At 40.8% G+C, this 17,723-nt stretch overlaps 1 protein-coding gene across 1 annotated transcript in view; it reads right to left on the reverse strand.

The window, feature by feature from the left end:
* DNAH9 (dynein axonemal heavy chain 9) overlaps nt 1-17,723 on the reverse strand; it is a 325,287-nt gene that overhangs the window by 127,924 nt on the left and 179,640 nt on the right. The window contains exons 41-43 of the mRNA XM_055307050.1: nt 17,098-17,337; nt 9,866-10,027; nt 5,537-5,733 (exon numbers count right to left, since the gene is read on the reverse strand). Coding sequence (XP_055163025.1) covers nt 5,537-5,733; nt 9,866-10,027; nt 17,098-17,337 — 599 coding nt within the window. The remainder of the gene's footprint in view (nt 1-5,536; nt 5,734-9,865; nt 10,028-17,097; nt 17,338-17,723) is intronic.

Below are 17,723 nucleotides of genomic sequence, written 5' to 3' on the forward strand. Positions count from 1 at the left end.
GGAAATGCATCATTAGTTCTGAAGTTCCCAGAGAAGAATGGTTCAGTCTGCAACTGTCAGCACTGGACTCCAGCTGGGGATTCATTAACAACCTCTGACGAGGGCAAAGGACTCTGCATTCAAATTACAAAATTTTAAAAAAAGATCAATATTCTGAAGGGCTCCTGGGCGAGAAAACCAGTGCAGTCTAAGTTAAGCCCATTACTGAACTCCTGTGAGATTAAAAACAAAAGCTAAAGATGTACCACAGCACAGCTGGAGGAAGGAGGCTTATTGAGGGCTACAAAAGCACACACATATGCATGCACACATGCATACATGTGTGCAAACATGTATGTATGCACACACATATGTGCATACATACGCATATGTACGTGTGTACATATGCACACACATGTGCACACACATGCCCTAGAGAATGGATAAGATACACAAAGGAAGGGGCACAGATAAGTACATCTAATGTTCCTTTTTTGTTAAGTGATGCTAAGAGAACAAAAAAGTCAGAACAATCTCTGTGGGAGCTAGTAAACAAAGCAAAAAGATATGGATTATGCCAAAAGCAGGGGAAAAGAGTTGGTGTGAAACTTTAAGGAAACGCAGAATAAGAATTTGCTGGAATGGTGAAGAAAATCAGCAAGAGAGCAAAATGGTACCATGAAGGACACAACAGCACAAAGAAAAAGCCTAGCATCTATGGACTGCTCGTTAAGCATGAAGTACTGTGCACACATAGCAACAACCCTACAACATAGACATTCTCATTATCCTCACTTCCCAGAGGAGGAAACTGCAGCTCAGGGAAGTTCAGTGTCCTCTGCAGAACACCACAGCCAATGAGTGGCAGACCCAGGATTTGAATGTGGGTCTGGCTCTGTCTCTAGAACCTGTGCCCATAACCCCTACTCAGTGCTCCATGGTTGGGTTCAGCATAAAAGCAGCAGGAAAAATTAGCAGACCAGAGAGCTGGCTAAGAACTCATGTGGTAAGAAGAAAGAGCCAGATGATAAAATCAAAATGAGAAAATGAGTGAAAATATCAGTGAGGGTGACAAAACATGAGAGACACCTAACTCTGGGAAACGAACAAGGGGTACTGGAAAGGGAGGTGGGTGGGGGGTTGGGGTGACTGGGTGATGGGCACTGAGGGGGGCACTTGGTGGGATGAGCATTGGGTGTTATGCTATATGTTGGCAAATTGAACTCCAATAATAAAAAAAATGACCCAGTGAAAATATAGAATTGTAAAAAAAAAAAAAAAAAGAGCATAAGCCTCATTGCACCTATGAACATATACCCTTATCTTGGCCCCTCGACCAGCCCTGTGGGTTCCCGAGGGGTCCTATAGCCTCCATCCTGCTCTGCCTCACCCTGCTCCCACCCTGGGTATCAGAAGTTGGACCTCCCTGGAAAGAATCCTTTCTGCCTCGGGCATCGTGGGCAGTGACATGAGGCCACGAATCTTCTGTCACTCTTAGGTCTTATGTTTCTCACTGTTGGTAGACATTCCATTTTCTGGCATAAGGGGGGTGCTTCTGCTCTGTGTGTCTGGTAGAGGTAGCAAAGGGTCAAGAGGCCCCAGGGGACAGGAGTGGGGGGGAGGGGAAGAGAAGGGACAGAAGGGGCTAGATGGGGAGGGGAGAGGAAGGCAATGCAAAGACAATGTCATGGGGAACTGATGTTTTTAAACAAGCGTACATGAAATTATATGCCCAAATATACTTTAATCTTGAGAACTGCCTCCCCTCGAGGCAGTTCATTATTCCAGTTATTTTGCCATTGCTAATGCAGCTCAGGCTTCTCTCTGAAAACCGTCTTCAGAGCCTGTTAAGGAGCCTTGGGAGACAAGCCAGTCTTCACAGCCTTATTTTTTCCTAAAAACGGTATTAGTTTGATCACCCATGTTGGAAAATGCATTGACCGAATCACTTGCTCTTCTCCCAAATTTAATTTATCCTGAAAGGACAGAGATTTGTCTCAATTCCAAGACTATGACACAGGGTCTGATAGCTGTTTAAAAGGAAGGAAAATGCTCACTGAAACTTTCTGAGGTTCGTGAACAGATGTCCCCAGATGCTGGTTCTGGCCACCTAGTATGCACCAGACACTGTTTTGGGGATTCATCGGTGGGCAAGACCAAGTCTGCACACAGGAGCTCACACTGGATTGGGAAAGATGGAAATGCAGACAAGGAAGCACCACAGTGTGATGGCTGAGGGCGAACCCACTGGAGCCACAGTGTGCAAGTATAAGCTTTGGCTTGCCTATTTCTGGGGTGTGTGGTGCTAGGCAACTTCTCCCATATCTCTGGGTTATAGCCTCCTCATTTGTAATATAGGGATAAGAGCAGACTCTACTTTCTTTTTGTAAAGGCTAAATGAAGTGATGTATGCAAAGGTCTACACACCAGGCCCATGTTGAGTTCTGTGTTCAGGGTAGCCTACATGCCATATCGAATGCTGCCCTTCCAGAGAGGTCTTCCTGACTGCCCTATTTAGAATTGCAATCAACACCCTCCCCACTCTCCACCAGCACCCTTCTGCCCTTCCTTCTCTGTTTTTCCTCTGCGTCATTTACCCTAAATGACATGCTAAGAATTTTTGTTAAGTACCTGCTATGTTCCAGACACTGTTCTAGGTATTAGGGATCTAGCAGTGAATAAAACAAAGGTCCCTGCACTCATAGTATGCCTAACCCATAGATATGTGTTGGTTGGATGGATGGATGGATGGATGGATGGATGGATTGGTGGGTGGGTGGATGAATGGGGAGATGTGTGTATGAATGTAAACAGAGTGATTAATCATGACAAATGCAGCAGGGCAGTCAAGTTATATAAGGTGAGGACCCAGCGTGACAACTGACTTTAGCAAGAAGGGGCTCTGTGGTGACTGGAAAAAAAAGCTTCTTTGTTCAATTGGTAAGAAATGGATCAATAAGAGAATGAGAAGTGAGAAAGCGTGACAAGTATAGACAACAATTTTGACGAGTTTGCTGTGAACAGAAGCAAAAGAGAAATGGTGTAGGAAATGAAGATGATGTGAGAGTGAAGGAATTGTTTATTACCTTTGATAATAATATGGCATGTTTGTAGGTAGATACATATGATAGAAATTAGTCAAGTAATGATGATGGGACAAGAGAGGAAAGAAAGGAGGAGGGAGGCAGGAGGGAGAATGAATAATTTAACTTCAGGAAGGAGTCAAGTCACTAAGAAGATGCTAAGAGATCAGATCCAGGATGTACATGGAGGGATTGGCCTTAGGTAGGAACAGGGAAGGTTCATGTACTGAAATAGTAGAGAAGATACAACTTGTGGGTGGCATGCAGGTGGGATGCAGATGGGCTGTTAGATTTGATGGCAGGGAAAGAGAATTCTCTTCTGGCTGCTTTCACGACCTCAGTGAAGTAAGAGATGTGCTCATTAACGGGAAGAAGAGAGATGGGAACTAGAAGCTTGATAAAAGAAGAAAAATGTGGGATGCAATCACCACAGGCAGGGTAAGAGAGCAAACTGCCCATGGTAGTGGAGGTGGGTTTCCAGCTAAGTCAAGGGCCCATGTGATATATGTGGCTGAAAATCTGAAGCACACCAAGCCCAAATGGTGGTGGTTTTTCTGCAACAATCTTCAGAGGGTTGGGACCAGGTGTGGAATAAGACAGTTGGGATTAACTAGAATGGGGTTAAGTCACATGAATGTAAGGCCAGGAAAGTTAGTGGAGCTTGTACCAGGATGACGAAGTTTATGGTGGTTGAGGATAGCAAAACCATGGTAGGTAGAAGGGTGAAGGAGTCTGAGAAAGTGGTTGGCTCCATGAAATGAAGTCTTGATGAAGTTTAAGAGTAACTGGAGTATTTTTATTTGGGAAAATATGGAAGGACCTTGAAGTGAGATAGTCAGAGATGGAGAAAGTCAGACAGAGAAAGATGAATACTATATGGATCTTACTTATATGTGGAATCAAAAAAAAAAAAGAAAAGAAAAGAAAAAAAGAAACACAACAAACACACACATAGAAACAGAGATCAGATTTTTAGTTGCCAGAGGTGGGGGAATGGGGCTGAGGAATTACATAAAGGTGGTCAAAAGGTACAAAATACGAGATATAAGATAAATAAGTTCTGGGGATGTAATGTAGAACACAATGACTATAGTTAACAATACCATATCATATATTTGAAAGTTGCTACAAGAACAGATCTTAAAATTCTCATCACAATGGAAAACAAACAAACCCCGTAACCTGTGAATGACTGTTAATCTTACGGTGGTAACCATTTTGTATTTTACACCTATGTCAGATCATGATGTTGTCCACCTTAAACTAATACAATGTTAGATGCCAATTCTATCTCAATAAAACCAGGTAAAGAAAGAATATTTGGAATAAAAAAAACAGAGCAGATGAGTGGAAGGGAGTGGAAGTACATGTCAGAGAGTGGGCTTGTGGAGATGGGTTCATCACTGATGACAGAAATTCTAGAGTAGGAACATGCGAGTGTGTGCCTGAGAGGGAATAGAGGAAATGACCCCTGGAGCTAATGAGGCCAGGGAGCAGAAGGACCAGGTGATACACAGATGCCCACCATGAAGAAAGATATAGTTGAGGAGGGAACCTGGTCCAAGCACTCAGGTAGTTGGTAAATGTTGGGGAAGCAGTCAATGTCAGTAGATGGCAGTAACAAGGCGAGGTGGTGAGTATAAAAGTCCAGTTACTCGGGCTTTCGAAGAACTGGGGTTTGTGAAGGATAAGGGGGGGTGGTGGTTTAAATGGGCCAACGAAATGAGGTGGGATAGAAGGAAGGTATACTTAGCTCTTTCTAGGTTCTGGGGTATACTGAATGGAGAAGAAAAAAGAGTTTTCCTCAACTCAGGGGTCAGGGAGGTTTCACTTAGAATCATCAATGAGGGGGAAGCTCAGAGAAATTGAAGATGAGGTGGGTTGCGCTGCTGAAGTCCATGGGAACCAGGAGACAGAGTGGAAAGATTCTAGAAGGCAGAGAGGGGTGGTAGACATGACTTAGTTGGGAAATGTAAGGAGCTGTTTTGGGACAGCATTGGTGTGAGTATAAATCATCTGAGAGGCTTGGTGACTACTCTCAGTGACTCATTGATCCTTAAAAGGGTATTTAATTTTTGACATATGTGAGCATTTAAACAAAAATCTTCAATCTCATTAATGTGAAGTTGGCCCTAAGACTCGTATGAGGTAGGGATGCAGGTCCTGAGCTGTTCTGATGTCTCTTTTATGATCTCAAAATTTCCCTTGGTGTTACTGTGGTCATGCTTAGTGATGGTAAATGACAGACAGGGAAATAAATCCAGTTCTGCCTGATTTAAGCAGCCTGCTGCCCCCCAGGGCCGGTGGTAGAAGCTGTGACTGCTGCTCTATGAGCCGCCATCTTGATTTTCATGGCAGGAGCAGCTCTGCCTTTCTGGTTTTATCAAGGTTGGGACATCTGACATTGGGAAGAAGACATCTGATGTTGGGAAGAAGAGACAGTTGAGGAAAGGCAAGAACAGAAGCACACTTACACATGGCGCATGGCATCCTCAAAGAGAACCAGGTCCATGACTGTGTTGACTTCATTGTGGTTCTCTAGGGCTTCCACCAGAGTTTGGGTCAAAAGCCCCCACGACTGAACAGGCATGTACTTTGGTTCACCAATACCACTGGCAAAATGGCAATACATGTTCAGGCTTTGGGTCTGCTCCACAGTCTCATCAATATCCTGGGGGTGGAACACAGACATAAGGATCCTCCCTGCTGAATCAATTCTGATTCCATACAGAGTGAAGACCCTTCATTTGCTTTTTTCTCTCTGAACACTTCTTGTGAATTAAATATCAGTGATGCTTCTAACAATTCCTTTTTCCTAAGAAGCTCTTAAAAAGTAGATGTTTAAAATTCATTTACTAGCTCCATGAAGTCATGGGTGATGTTTGTTATTCCTTGCAGGCTGAGGTTGGGAAATGGAAGGTACTCTTCCCATATGCATAGTAAGAGCCCATGTCTGGACAGAGGAGCAGGGGACATATGGATAGATTTCCCTAAGCAAGGGCTCTTTCACCACTACTGGGTGAAGGGATCCATGTCCCAATGGCCTCATCTCCTCCACAACCATTCCAACAGGTCTTGGTTCCCAATCCACAGCAGCATCATAACATCCTTTTCTGTTTCTTGTGAGATAGACACTATAGGCTGCCAGTGTCTGTCAGTGTTCTATGGCTCATCCCATAGAACTTGATTTCTAAAAAAATCATGTCATGAGCCATCCTTAGATGACTGGTTTGTTTATGGGGATACTGATAATCTGAAAACATTCACACTAAAGCCCCCTACATATAATATTTTCATAAAGATATGAACCATGTGCGTTAATTCTTGCCACACGGCAGACCTTAATATGTTTAATAAAAACCTAGTACAACTCAATTAATTTAAGAGATAGGGTGTCTGTGTCTCTTTACTACGAATACACCCTCTAAGTATCAAAGAGATCAAAAGCTAATCTCTTTTTTACTTTAGAAAGGAACTATTTACTTATCAAGAACCCAATCCTGGGGGCACTTGGGTGGCTCAGAGGTTGAGCGTTGGCCTTTGGTTCAGGTCGTAATCCCGGGGTCCTGGGATCAAGTCCCACATGGGGCTCCCCACAGGGAGCCTGCTTCTCCCTCTGCCCATGTCTCTGTGTCTCTCATGAATAAATAAATAAAATATTTTTTAAAAGACTCAATCCTGGAGACTTCAAAAGGAAGAAAAGTGGAAAAGTGGTAGAGGAAGTAAGTCCAAGAACTAGCATGTTTTCTAGTGCCTAAGTAGGAATTTATGCCAGTATGAGCAACTGTCCCCATCTGCCATTTTTTCTTCCAAAGTTCTGACTGAGAGAGACACCTGGGAAAGAGTAATCCACATGCTATCTATCAGCAGGGGCATTAGTCACTGTAGGGTTAGCTCTGTAAGCCCATGGGACAAGATTCATCAAACCTAATGGAGGGTAAGTAAGGATGACAGTCCTATCTATAGACAGAGCAGGATTGCTATCTGGTTTATAAGAATGAAATAGAAAGAGTTAAATATTAAAGAGTTATATAGTTTGAAAGTGATCTCAGGGCCATGGAAAGCCATTAAACTCTTCTGGTTTTGCCACACATTAACCATAAATGTCTGGAGACCTGGATAAGATTTAATGCAAGGCAAGAGAGCCATTCTTGCTTGCTGCAGAAAGCATGTGGGGAAGTGATGTGGGAATCCATTTACCTAGTTTGAAAATGGGCTAATATATTGGGAATGGGTCCTGATCGAAGTTAATTTACACTAATGAGCTAGCAGAGGAATGACTGAAGCATAGTTCTGAAAAGCCTGCTCTACAAAGACTGTTTGATGAACAAAACAACGTGTCTCAGATTTTATGATCAGAGCCAGGCTGTGCAGGAGGGAGAGAGAAAACCAACCCGTGCAATGAATCAAAGATTTCTTAATAGCGACACCACATCATACAAGGGCCACTTCTCAGAGAACTTTAAGATTTTAGTGGTGGAAACAGGATTGTATCATTTCCTTGGTGAAAACTTAGCAACTTTTCTTTAATACCAATATCAAGATTCAATGCAGTCAAAGGTACTTACGGCTGGCACTTCAAATATTGTTGGAGAAGGATGAGGTCAATATTAATTATATCTGGGTCTATGATCAAAAGAATGTGTTCTTAGGATACAAATGCACATAGAACCTCTATTTCAAAGGCTGAGTGTTGTTACTCTAAATTGACAGCTCAGATAGATGGGAGAAGATAGTCAAGGTTCGTTTGCAGATCTAACAATGAATGAATGAGTTGGCAAATTCTACAATGCTCATAGGGCATCTAAGATGTGGGAGTACTGAACATTAGGGCAGAGAAAAATGATAAGTGGAGGAATTTCAGGGTGTTCATACTAATAAAGAGAAGATTGAGATGTTACTTAAAAGTGCTGTCCAAGGGGTGCCTGGTAGTGCAGTCAGTTGGGTGTCTGACTCTGGATTTTGGCTCATGTCATGATCTCATGGTGGTGAGATTGAGCCCTGATCAGGCTCCATGCTCAGTGTTGAGTCTGCTTGGGATTCTCTCTCTCTGCTCCTCCTGCTCATGCCCTCTCTCTCTCTGTCTCTGAAATAAATAAATCTTTAAAAAGAAATGCTGTCCATATATCCAGAAGGCTGTCATGTAGGTTGGGATGGACTGTAAATATCTTCACAGGTAGACACAGGATGGTATCAGAAAAAAATATGCAGTGAGACCCAGCAAGGTGAGCATTGGGACAACACCACACATTTAAATAAAAGTTTTAATTATTTCTAAGTTCAAGAGAGGACAAGTGGTATGTGTGGAAAACATGGAGGTTTGGCCAACTTTTGGAAGGCTCAGTGCTAGTTGTGGGGTAATTTTGACATGAAGAAGTGTAATATGATCTTAGACTGTGTTAATGTATCAGTGCTTCCCAAGGCATATGGAATATTTGTTCTGCAAATTATTAATAGGTTTTATCAAGGGAAAAGAGTTTTTGGGTTTCATATATTTGAGAAATGATAATGAATTAGGGTTATTCAAGATTTTTAGGGCTTTAATGTGCTGAAAACACTGTGAATTTCCAAGGGATGGATAGAATATGAAATATTTCTCAATTTATTTTATCATGGATATTTTCTTTTCAAGGAGTATATTGTAGTGCAACGAGTTAGTAGGGCAATTTTGGGAAATGGTAACAAAATTATAGTATATATAAGAGGCAATGACAATCTTGTCTTTTGTCAGACCCCAGTTGGGTTGTGTAATGAAAGTCAGACACCATGATTTCAGATTGGGGAACTAATGGAAAAGCAATAAAAATGATAGCAAATTCTCTGGGTTTTAAAACAAGTGATACCAGAAGTGGCTAAAAAAACAGAGGCTATTTGGTCTGAAGAAAAGAAGACCCAGGAAGGACAAGGCAAATGGTCTTAAAATATGTGAAAGTTTTTCATGTAGACCTAAAATTACTGGGCAAGGAAATAAATTTTAGATCACTATTAGAAAAAAGTTCCAGCCTTTAAAATTGTTCAAAAGTTTCCAAATTTCAAAATTGTTCCAAATTTCCAGTCACTAGTAGCCCCAAAATGGAACCCTTGGGAAAGATGAGGGTGGGCAATTTCAAGGACATTGGAGTGTCCACTGGGATGACCAATCTGAGAGATGTTACCAAAAGGAGTCAGTATATATTGAGGAATTGCGGGGTGCCTGGGTGGCTCAGTGGTTGAGCCTTTGCCTTTGGCTCAGGTTGTGATCCTGCGGTCCTGGGATCAAGTCCTTTATTAGGCTCCTTGCAGGGAGCCTGCTTCTTCTTCCTCTGCCTATATCTCTGCCTCTATGTCTCTCATGAATAAATAAGTAAATAAATCTTTAAAAAAATAATGAGGAATTGGATCAGATGATACCCACAGACCTTCTCAACCCTGAGATCTTATGATTAGTTGGTGCTTTTTCTTGTCTTAGCATTTTTCTTTTTTTTTTTTTAAGATTTTATTTATTTATTCATGAGAGACCCAGAGAGAGAGAGAGGCAGAGACACAGGCAGAGAGAGAATTGATCCATGCAGGGAGCCTGATCTGGGACTCGATTCCAGGACTCCAGGATCACACCTTAGGCCAAAGGCAGGCGCTAAACTGCTGAGCCACCCAGGGAGCCCCCCTAGCATTTTTCACCTCAGCAAAATAATGATAGATTTTCTTTCCCTAATCTAACCTGTAATTTACCCCTCCATTTCATGAGCTAGATTTTATCATTTGGGTGATTATCTGCATAACAATTATTTTCAAATGTAAAAAAAAATTGGCAGGGCAATACTCACATCATAAATTTTCTTGACCACTTCTGTCTGGATTTTATCAAAAAGATCAAAGTCCTTTTCTTCCACCATCTTATCCCGATAAACTCGATTTGATTCATGCAGATAGAGCTTTACTAGGTCCTGTGTGGATTTTACACATTCCACTGAAGAGAACAGGATGCCCTTTAAAGAGAACAGACAAAATGTAATGTGAATTACAATGATCAAAAAGGGGGTTATCTTGAAAAACCCCAAGGGAACCCCTCAAATGGTTATACACCAAGAGTATGAGTGAATCACAAATCTATTTTGTCCTAACAGAAACTGGAGCCCAATTTCAATTTCCTCAACCCCTGGTAACTGCTTACCAGAAGCAGAGGCAGAAGTATGTAATCTCTGAAAGAGAGCAGCATCATCCAAATACTCAAATTATCTGTACATTTAAAAACTCCTCATGTCTGGCAAGCAAACAAAAATTACTGGGAATACCAGAAGATACAACCAAATCAAGAAAAAACTGACCCACAGGAGATCTAGGTATTGGAGTTATCAGACATAAACTTTAAAAAAACTATGATTAAAATGACCAAGATATTAGAGGATATCAAGTAAACAATTTCATCAGAAAACTGGAGTCCTTAAAAATTAATCAAATGGAAATTCTCAAATTAAAAATTATCCTAAATTACAGTTACTGAAATTAAGAACTAATCAGTGGGGTTAACAGCAGAATAGACAGAGCTGAAAATAGAATTAGTTTACAGGAAGAGAGAGTAGCACAAAATATTCAGCTTGAATCACAAATAGAAAAAAAGAAACAACATAAGGGACATATAAGACACAGTGAAAAGTTCTCATATACATGTATTAGAATACTAGAAGAAGAGAGTGAAGCAGAAGGAATATTTGGAAAGATATTGGCTGGGACTTCTCTAAAACTGGGGGGTGGGGGGAAGGCAACTGAAAAGATATCCACCCAGATTCAAAAGTGTTATAAACACTAAGCAGGACAAATAAAAAAATATCACATCTTGGACATAATAGTGAAATTTCTGAAAATCAAAGACAAACCAAATCTTAAAAGTAAAGAAGTAAAAAAAAAATGTGTGTACTGCATCAAAGGAACAGTAAGACTTGAGAATTTCTCAACAGAAACAATGGAAACCAGAGGACAATAAAAGGACACCTTCAAAATACTGAAAGAAATAGCTGCTGACCTAGACTAGCAACCTCGCTGCTAAACCCCCTTCCCAAAATTCTTTAAAAAAATAAGAAACAAATATACTTTCAGTTAAATAAAAACTGAGAGATTATTTTCTGGTAGATAGAAGCTACACTAAATGAGTTCTTCAGGCAGAATCAAAATGATTCCAAATGGAAGAATCAGAAATGCAACAGGAATAAGAACAATGAGAAGAGTAATATGTGAGTAAACCTAAGTAAATATTGATTTGGGCACCTGGATGGCTCAGTCAGTTAAGCATTTGCCTTCAGCTCAGGTCATGATCCCAGGATCCTGGGATCAGGTCCTGCATCAGGCTCTCTGCTCAGCGGGGAGCCTGCTTCCCCCTTTGCCTCTGCTGCCAGCTTGCACTTGCTCTCTTTAGTGCTCTCTCTGTCTCAAATAAATAAAATCTTTAAAACATAAATATTGACTAAGACAGAAATATTAGTGTATTATAATTTAATACACATATAATTATATATATAATAGTGCATTGTATTTATAGCTTAAGTTTCAATATACATTGAATTTTAAAAGTAACAATAGAATAAAATTATTCTAAGACCCCTGCAATATATGGCAATTGAGAATGTACTAATTTATAAAAGAAAAAGGGATAAAATGATGCATTTGGTAACCATTAGATGAATGCTAAGATGTATGCTAAAAGAGGGAGAAAATAAAAGAATAAAAAGTGATTAGTTTGATGCAATACAAAACATGAGAGGAAAGGAAACATAGAATATGGTAGAACATACTGAAAACAAACAGTATGAAGTAGATTTAATCCTAAATATATTATATAAAATAACATCAAATATAAATGAACTAAATATTTTAATTAAAAGACTATGATTATTAGACAAGATTTTAAAAATCCAACTATATGTTGCTTATAGGAGATATACCTTAAACATAAGAAAGAAGAGGCTGAAATAAGAAATTGGAAAACACTATAGCATGAAGGAATTGGAAAAAATAGAGCATGAAGATACTGACTAAAATAATGTGGAATAGCCACATGGCTCCACAAAACTGACTTTGAAGCAAGAGCCAGTTTTAGAAATAAACAAATATAATCATTTCTCGGACTTTTGGCTAAGATCAAGTGTAGAAATAAACAAGTATATTTAATAATAAGAAAAAGGTCAGTCCATTAGGAAGATATACTAATTCAAAATGTGTGTGCCCCTAATAACATAGTTTCAAAATACATAAAGCAAATATGACATAAACAAAAGGAGGGATAGACATGTCCACAAATGCAGTGGGAGGTTTCAGCATATTCTTTCTTAGAAACTGACAGAACAAGTAGTCAAAAAAAATCAGTAATGATGTAAAATATTTCAATGGCATGATTTACAAGCTTGACCTAATTGACATGTTGATTCAACTACACTCAGCATTTGAAGAATGCCCTATTTAAGAAGTGCACATTGGTCAGATATTGGGACATAACATGGATCTCAACAAATTTCAAAGGAAGAAAATAATTGAGTATATTTTCTGAAAACAGTGGAATTAAGCTGAGCATCAATAAGAGAAAGAGAACTAGAAAATCTCTCAGTTTAAAAAAATAGAGCAATATACTTCCAAATATCCCATGGGTTAAAGGAGAAATCATAGGAGGAATTAAGGAATATTGTGAAGTGAATGATAATAAAAATACAACATATAAAAGTTAGCATAGTAGAGTGTAGGGCACAATTAGTGATAAAGTCATAGCCTTAAAATGAATGTTTTAGAAGAGCTGAAAGGCTGATGATTGATGACACAAGTAGCCATGTCAAGAAGTTAGAGAAAGGAGAACCACAACCCTAAAAGTGTAGAGAGATTATAAAGAAGAGAATGATTATTAATAATATGAAAGTGGATATCAAATAGAGACAGCAAATAAAGCAAAAAAATCTTATAACATTGATATGCTTTTCAGTGTCTTTGAAAAGATTAGCACAATTGATAATTCCATAGTAAGGCTGATAAAAAGAGAAAAAGAAAAAATCAGAAAGGGCACAAATAATATCCAATAAGAGGACATAATGTCAGACACACAGGCATCTAAAAGATAATCACAGGATGTTATAAATGATTGTATGCCAATAAATTAAAAATTAAGAACATCAATAACATCACAAATGACATGGAGAAATAGAAAATCTGAATTGTCTAATGTGTACAAAAGAAATTAAACTCATAACTTAAGCTCTTCCACAAAAAAACTCCAGATGGTTTCAGCAGTAAATTCTTCTGACATTTAAGAATGTTTTACAAAGTCTTTCAGAGAGTAGGAAAAGAAAGACCACTTTCCAAAGCATTCTATGAGGAAAGGAAAATTATAGGACAATCTTATTAACTGAGGTGCAAAAAGTATATTTAAAAAACAGCAAATGGAATCTAGCAAAATATAAAAGGCTCAACATGCAGCAATTAAGTTAGGTTGATCATAGGAATGCAAGGGTGATCTAAGATTCAAAAATACTGTTTATTTATCTCATTTCCAGAAACAATGAGAAAAAATTATATAATTATTTTAAGAGCTACAGAAAAATCATTTGTTAAGTTTCAGCATACATTCAGAGTTAAAATTCTTAGGAGACTATAAACTGGAAGAAATTTTCTTAATCTGGCAAAGAGCATCCACAAAAAGTAAGTATCACACTTAATGGTCAACTATTAAAAGCTCTTCCCCCTAAAATTAGGAACCCAGCAAAAGGCCACTTTCATGACTTCTCTTCAACCTCACATTGGCAGTCATAGCCAGCACAATAAGACAAGAAAAAGAAATTATAAGATTAAAGGATTGGAAAGAAAGAAATTATTATCACCAGTATTTATTTAACCAATTTAACATGATTGCATATGTAAGTATAAACATCATACTGAACGAAGTTACAAAATAACAGAATAACAGAATAACAGAATTCCATTCTGATAACATCCAAAAATACGCCCAAAGAATTTAGGGTGTTAGAAATCCAGGTAGTATTTACCTCTTGGAGGGGGAAAAAAAAAACCCACAAAACAAACAAACAGATGAAAGGGGAAAAAAAGAGAGGGAGAGAGCTTTAGGGATATGGGAATGTTCTGTTTCTTGACCTGAAGATCTTATTTTATTTCTCGTGGCTAAGTAGGTGTGATGACTTTGTGATAATTAACCAAGCTGTGAGCTTATGACTTGTGTGCTTTCCTATATGTATGTTACACTCGATAAAAGTTTATTTTTCAAAAAGAAATTCCATTAGGTCCCTGTGGCCCGATCCACACCCATATCTCAGCCTCCGTTGTTCTCACTCTCCTAGGTGTCAGGCATGTACGAGATGCAGTGGGTAGGAAGAAGTACCATCCAGGAACCCTGACTTCTTGGAACCCTGATACTGTGAGGTGTGCTATGACTTGGAGTTTGTAACCCTGGGAAAGCCAAATGCTCAGGATGCTCAACAGTTAAGGACTGAGTTGATGTGAGCACGTCAAGCAAAAACTCTGCATCACCTTGGTTACGAATTACATGGAGATGGGAGAGGTTAATAAATTCTGCTACTCGGAGCTCTATCAGATTGTGTCCTGATCAGGACAGTGAGGGATGTATGGAGAAGGTCTGAATTACTGATCCTCAAGTCAAGCCGGGTAGAGGAAAGCAGTTTGTTCTTTAGGCAATGCCTGTCTTCCAGCAGGCATTCAACTACCCCCTCAGTGCTTCCATCAGGACTTCAGACAAGTAGGCAGGGAGGCAGGCAGCAGAGGCCATGGTCAAGCTGTGAGCCTGAAACTCCCTCTGGAGAAGAGTGGTGGGCCGTGTGGTTGCAGAGAGGCAGGGGCTCCAGTGGGGGATGCACTTTCCCACCGTTGTGGCAGGTGGCTGACAGCTGGCAGGCTGCAGCAAGGCCTGGATGGCACATGGTGCTCAGGGTGAACAAGAGACCTCCCTCCATGCCAATACCTCCCTTCCTGGCTCTCCCTTGACATTGCAGGGTCGCCACTGAAACAAGGCTAGAATATCACAGTGAGCATTTTGTAATGTATATAAAAGCTGAATCACTGTGTTTTACACTTGAAATTAATAAAATAATATGGCATGTTAACTACACTTTAATGAAAAAAATTAAAAACAAAAACAAGACTGGAATAGAGCCGTCCTTCCTCAGAGAGCCTTTGGTGCCCGATTCCCTGCAGGGTAGAGTGGAACATTCTAGCTTTGGATGTCAGTGCTGCTGCTTATCACTTATGTGATCATATTCAAGGTACTCAGTGTGTCTGTGGCATAATGTTGTCATTTCCAAGTTGGAAATCATTGGTTTTTGACCCTGCACAATTATTCCAAGGATTATTAGCTACTAGACGTGCAAGGTCTAGGATTGCGCTCAGTAAATGCTAGCTATCGTTACAGACCAGTGTCAGACTTTGTGAGGGCCCACTGTGGCCTCAAATACTCTTTCCAGTCTCCCCTCTCAGCGACCCCCTCCACCTGACTCTCCATTCCCACTGAGCTGGATGCTTGCTACTGATTGGTATAGACATTGTCTATACCTTTCTGTCTTCATGACCATTCATGCTGTCATCCAGCTGGTGACTTCCCTGAGCCTACCTTAAATCTGGATAATAATGTGCATCCCAAAGGGTTGACATGAGTATACATCTCAGAGGGTGCAGGTGACAAGGTGTCTGTCCAGGTAGGAGCTGGATGCTTCTGGTAAAAGAGACTTAATGCCCTCCCCACTTCAGCTTCTGCCCTATGAGCAATGTGGATTTGATCCAATGATGTTAACTCCCTTTTCTGCATTTGGGAAATGTAGATGGTGACACCCCCACCTCACCAAGCTGCAGTGAGATTTAAGGGAGGGGCTGTGTGATAAAAAGGTCTTTCTCAATTAATATTTAACAGATGAGAAATGAGAGTGGGCATGCACAAGCTTTGTTATCGTCCTGGCCTCACATCTACAATCTGCAGGCTTCACAGGCTTGCAGGGAGTCTTTTTGCTACCTTAACTATCTTATGCTTGTTCTCCTCCTCAAAAGTGCAGATGAGAGGGACAGAATGGTGTGGAAGATAGAGGGCCTGGCCATGAACCCAAAGACCCAGATTCTTGTTCCCATTCTTCACCTGCTAGCTGTATGCTCTCAGGAAAATCTATAGAATCCCTGGGGGGTCCTGTGTCCCCTCATTTTGAGTAGTTAATGTTTATGAGGTACATGACTGGGAGGGCTTTCCTGAGCCAGTTTAGGGGTGTTCTCAAAGACCTTCCCTCATGTGGGGCTCAGTGTCTCTACCTTTAGGATCAGCCATTCTGGAGCACGGTTGCTAGCTCTCTGAACTCATGTTTAGGAGATTTCTGCGTTTTACAACCCAAAGTCCTGGTTGGACCATGCAGACTCTATGCCCTCCGGTTCTGGACCTTTGCTAATCTGAGCTTCCCCAGAATCCTACCTGCACATGTAGTGCCCTGGGAAATGAATTACAAATACTCCCAATGGAAGGTCACGCCTCACCCCCCATCACTATTCAGAAGAGCAGCTGGAAGCATCTTGAATGGCTGTGACCTGGAAAGGAACCTGGAATTTTAAAACAAAGGCTTCCCAGGGGCTGGCAGATAGTACCTTAAGAGTATTATGACATGGCTTTTTTCTGGAAGTGGATCTATCCTGCAAGATTCAGAGGACATTCTTTTTGATCCCAAGAACAATGGGATATAAAGCCAGGGCCTGCAAAGTAGTTTTCTCTTGGCCTCCCTTCCTATGCATGCTGGAGTCATTATATAACATTTTGTTCAAGATGTTGAGCCTTCTCCGACCCAAATGAACCAACTCCGAAACACACCCTGGGAAATGATGTCAATGGCAAACAGAACTCTACCTGGCCAATGTCCTTCCTCTTGGATCCCATGGCATCCTGTTTACCTGTTTATGATGCTCACGGATCCAGGTGAACTGTGCCTTTGCCTGAGGGTTTGGTGTTGACTATTGTTTTACTAAGAATGGAAGGGACTGGATCATCACTAAGCCTTCTGGGGCATCTTGGAGCAGATGGACTCACCTGGAAAATGTTGGCAAAGTCTCTGAGGTTGAAAACATAGTGGAATTTGATTGCTGTGGGTAGGAATGTGGTGGCGATTTTCTGGTGGAAGGTCAGGGCCAGGCTGATGAGCTGGGGGCTAGATTTCTGCAGGGTCACTGGGAAGCGCCCAAGCATTAGATGCTGAGTCAGGATGGTGCCGTAGATGGATGCCAGGGCATCTGGTCCCGGGAAGGAGAGGGCAAGTATACTGAAGTGGCGCTGCGCAAGGGAACAGGCATGTGAGTTAGAGTCAGAATCGACTTTTGGGCATTTGGGTAAAACAGCAAATAATTCTTTTTTTTTTTAATTTTTATTTATTTATGACAGTCACACAGATAGAGAGAGAGAGGCAGAGACACAGGCAGAGGGAGAAGCAGGCTCCATGCACCAGGAGCCTGACGTGGGATTCGATCCCGGGTCTCCAGGATCACGCCCTGGGCCAAAGGCAGGCGCTAAACCGCTGCGCCACCCAGGGATCCCCGCACATAATTCTTATAAGGGCTTGGGGTTCTATATTCTGGTCACACTCCTCACACTGAACCAAAACAAAGGTTGAACCTAAATGATTGGGGGAGTGACGGGCTTTGGGCCTTCCGTTGAAGATG

Source organism: Nyctereutes procyonoides, unplaced genomic scaffold (genome assembly GCF_905146905.1).
Source record: "Nyctereutes procyonoides isolate TBG_1078 unplaced genomic scaffold, NYPRO_anot_genome, whole genome shotgun sequence".
In the NCBI taxonomy this organism is placed as follows: domain Eukaryota; kingdom Metazoa; phylum Chordata; class Mammalia; order Carnivora; family Canidae; genus Nyctereutes; species Nyctereutes procyonoides.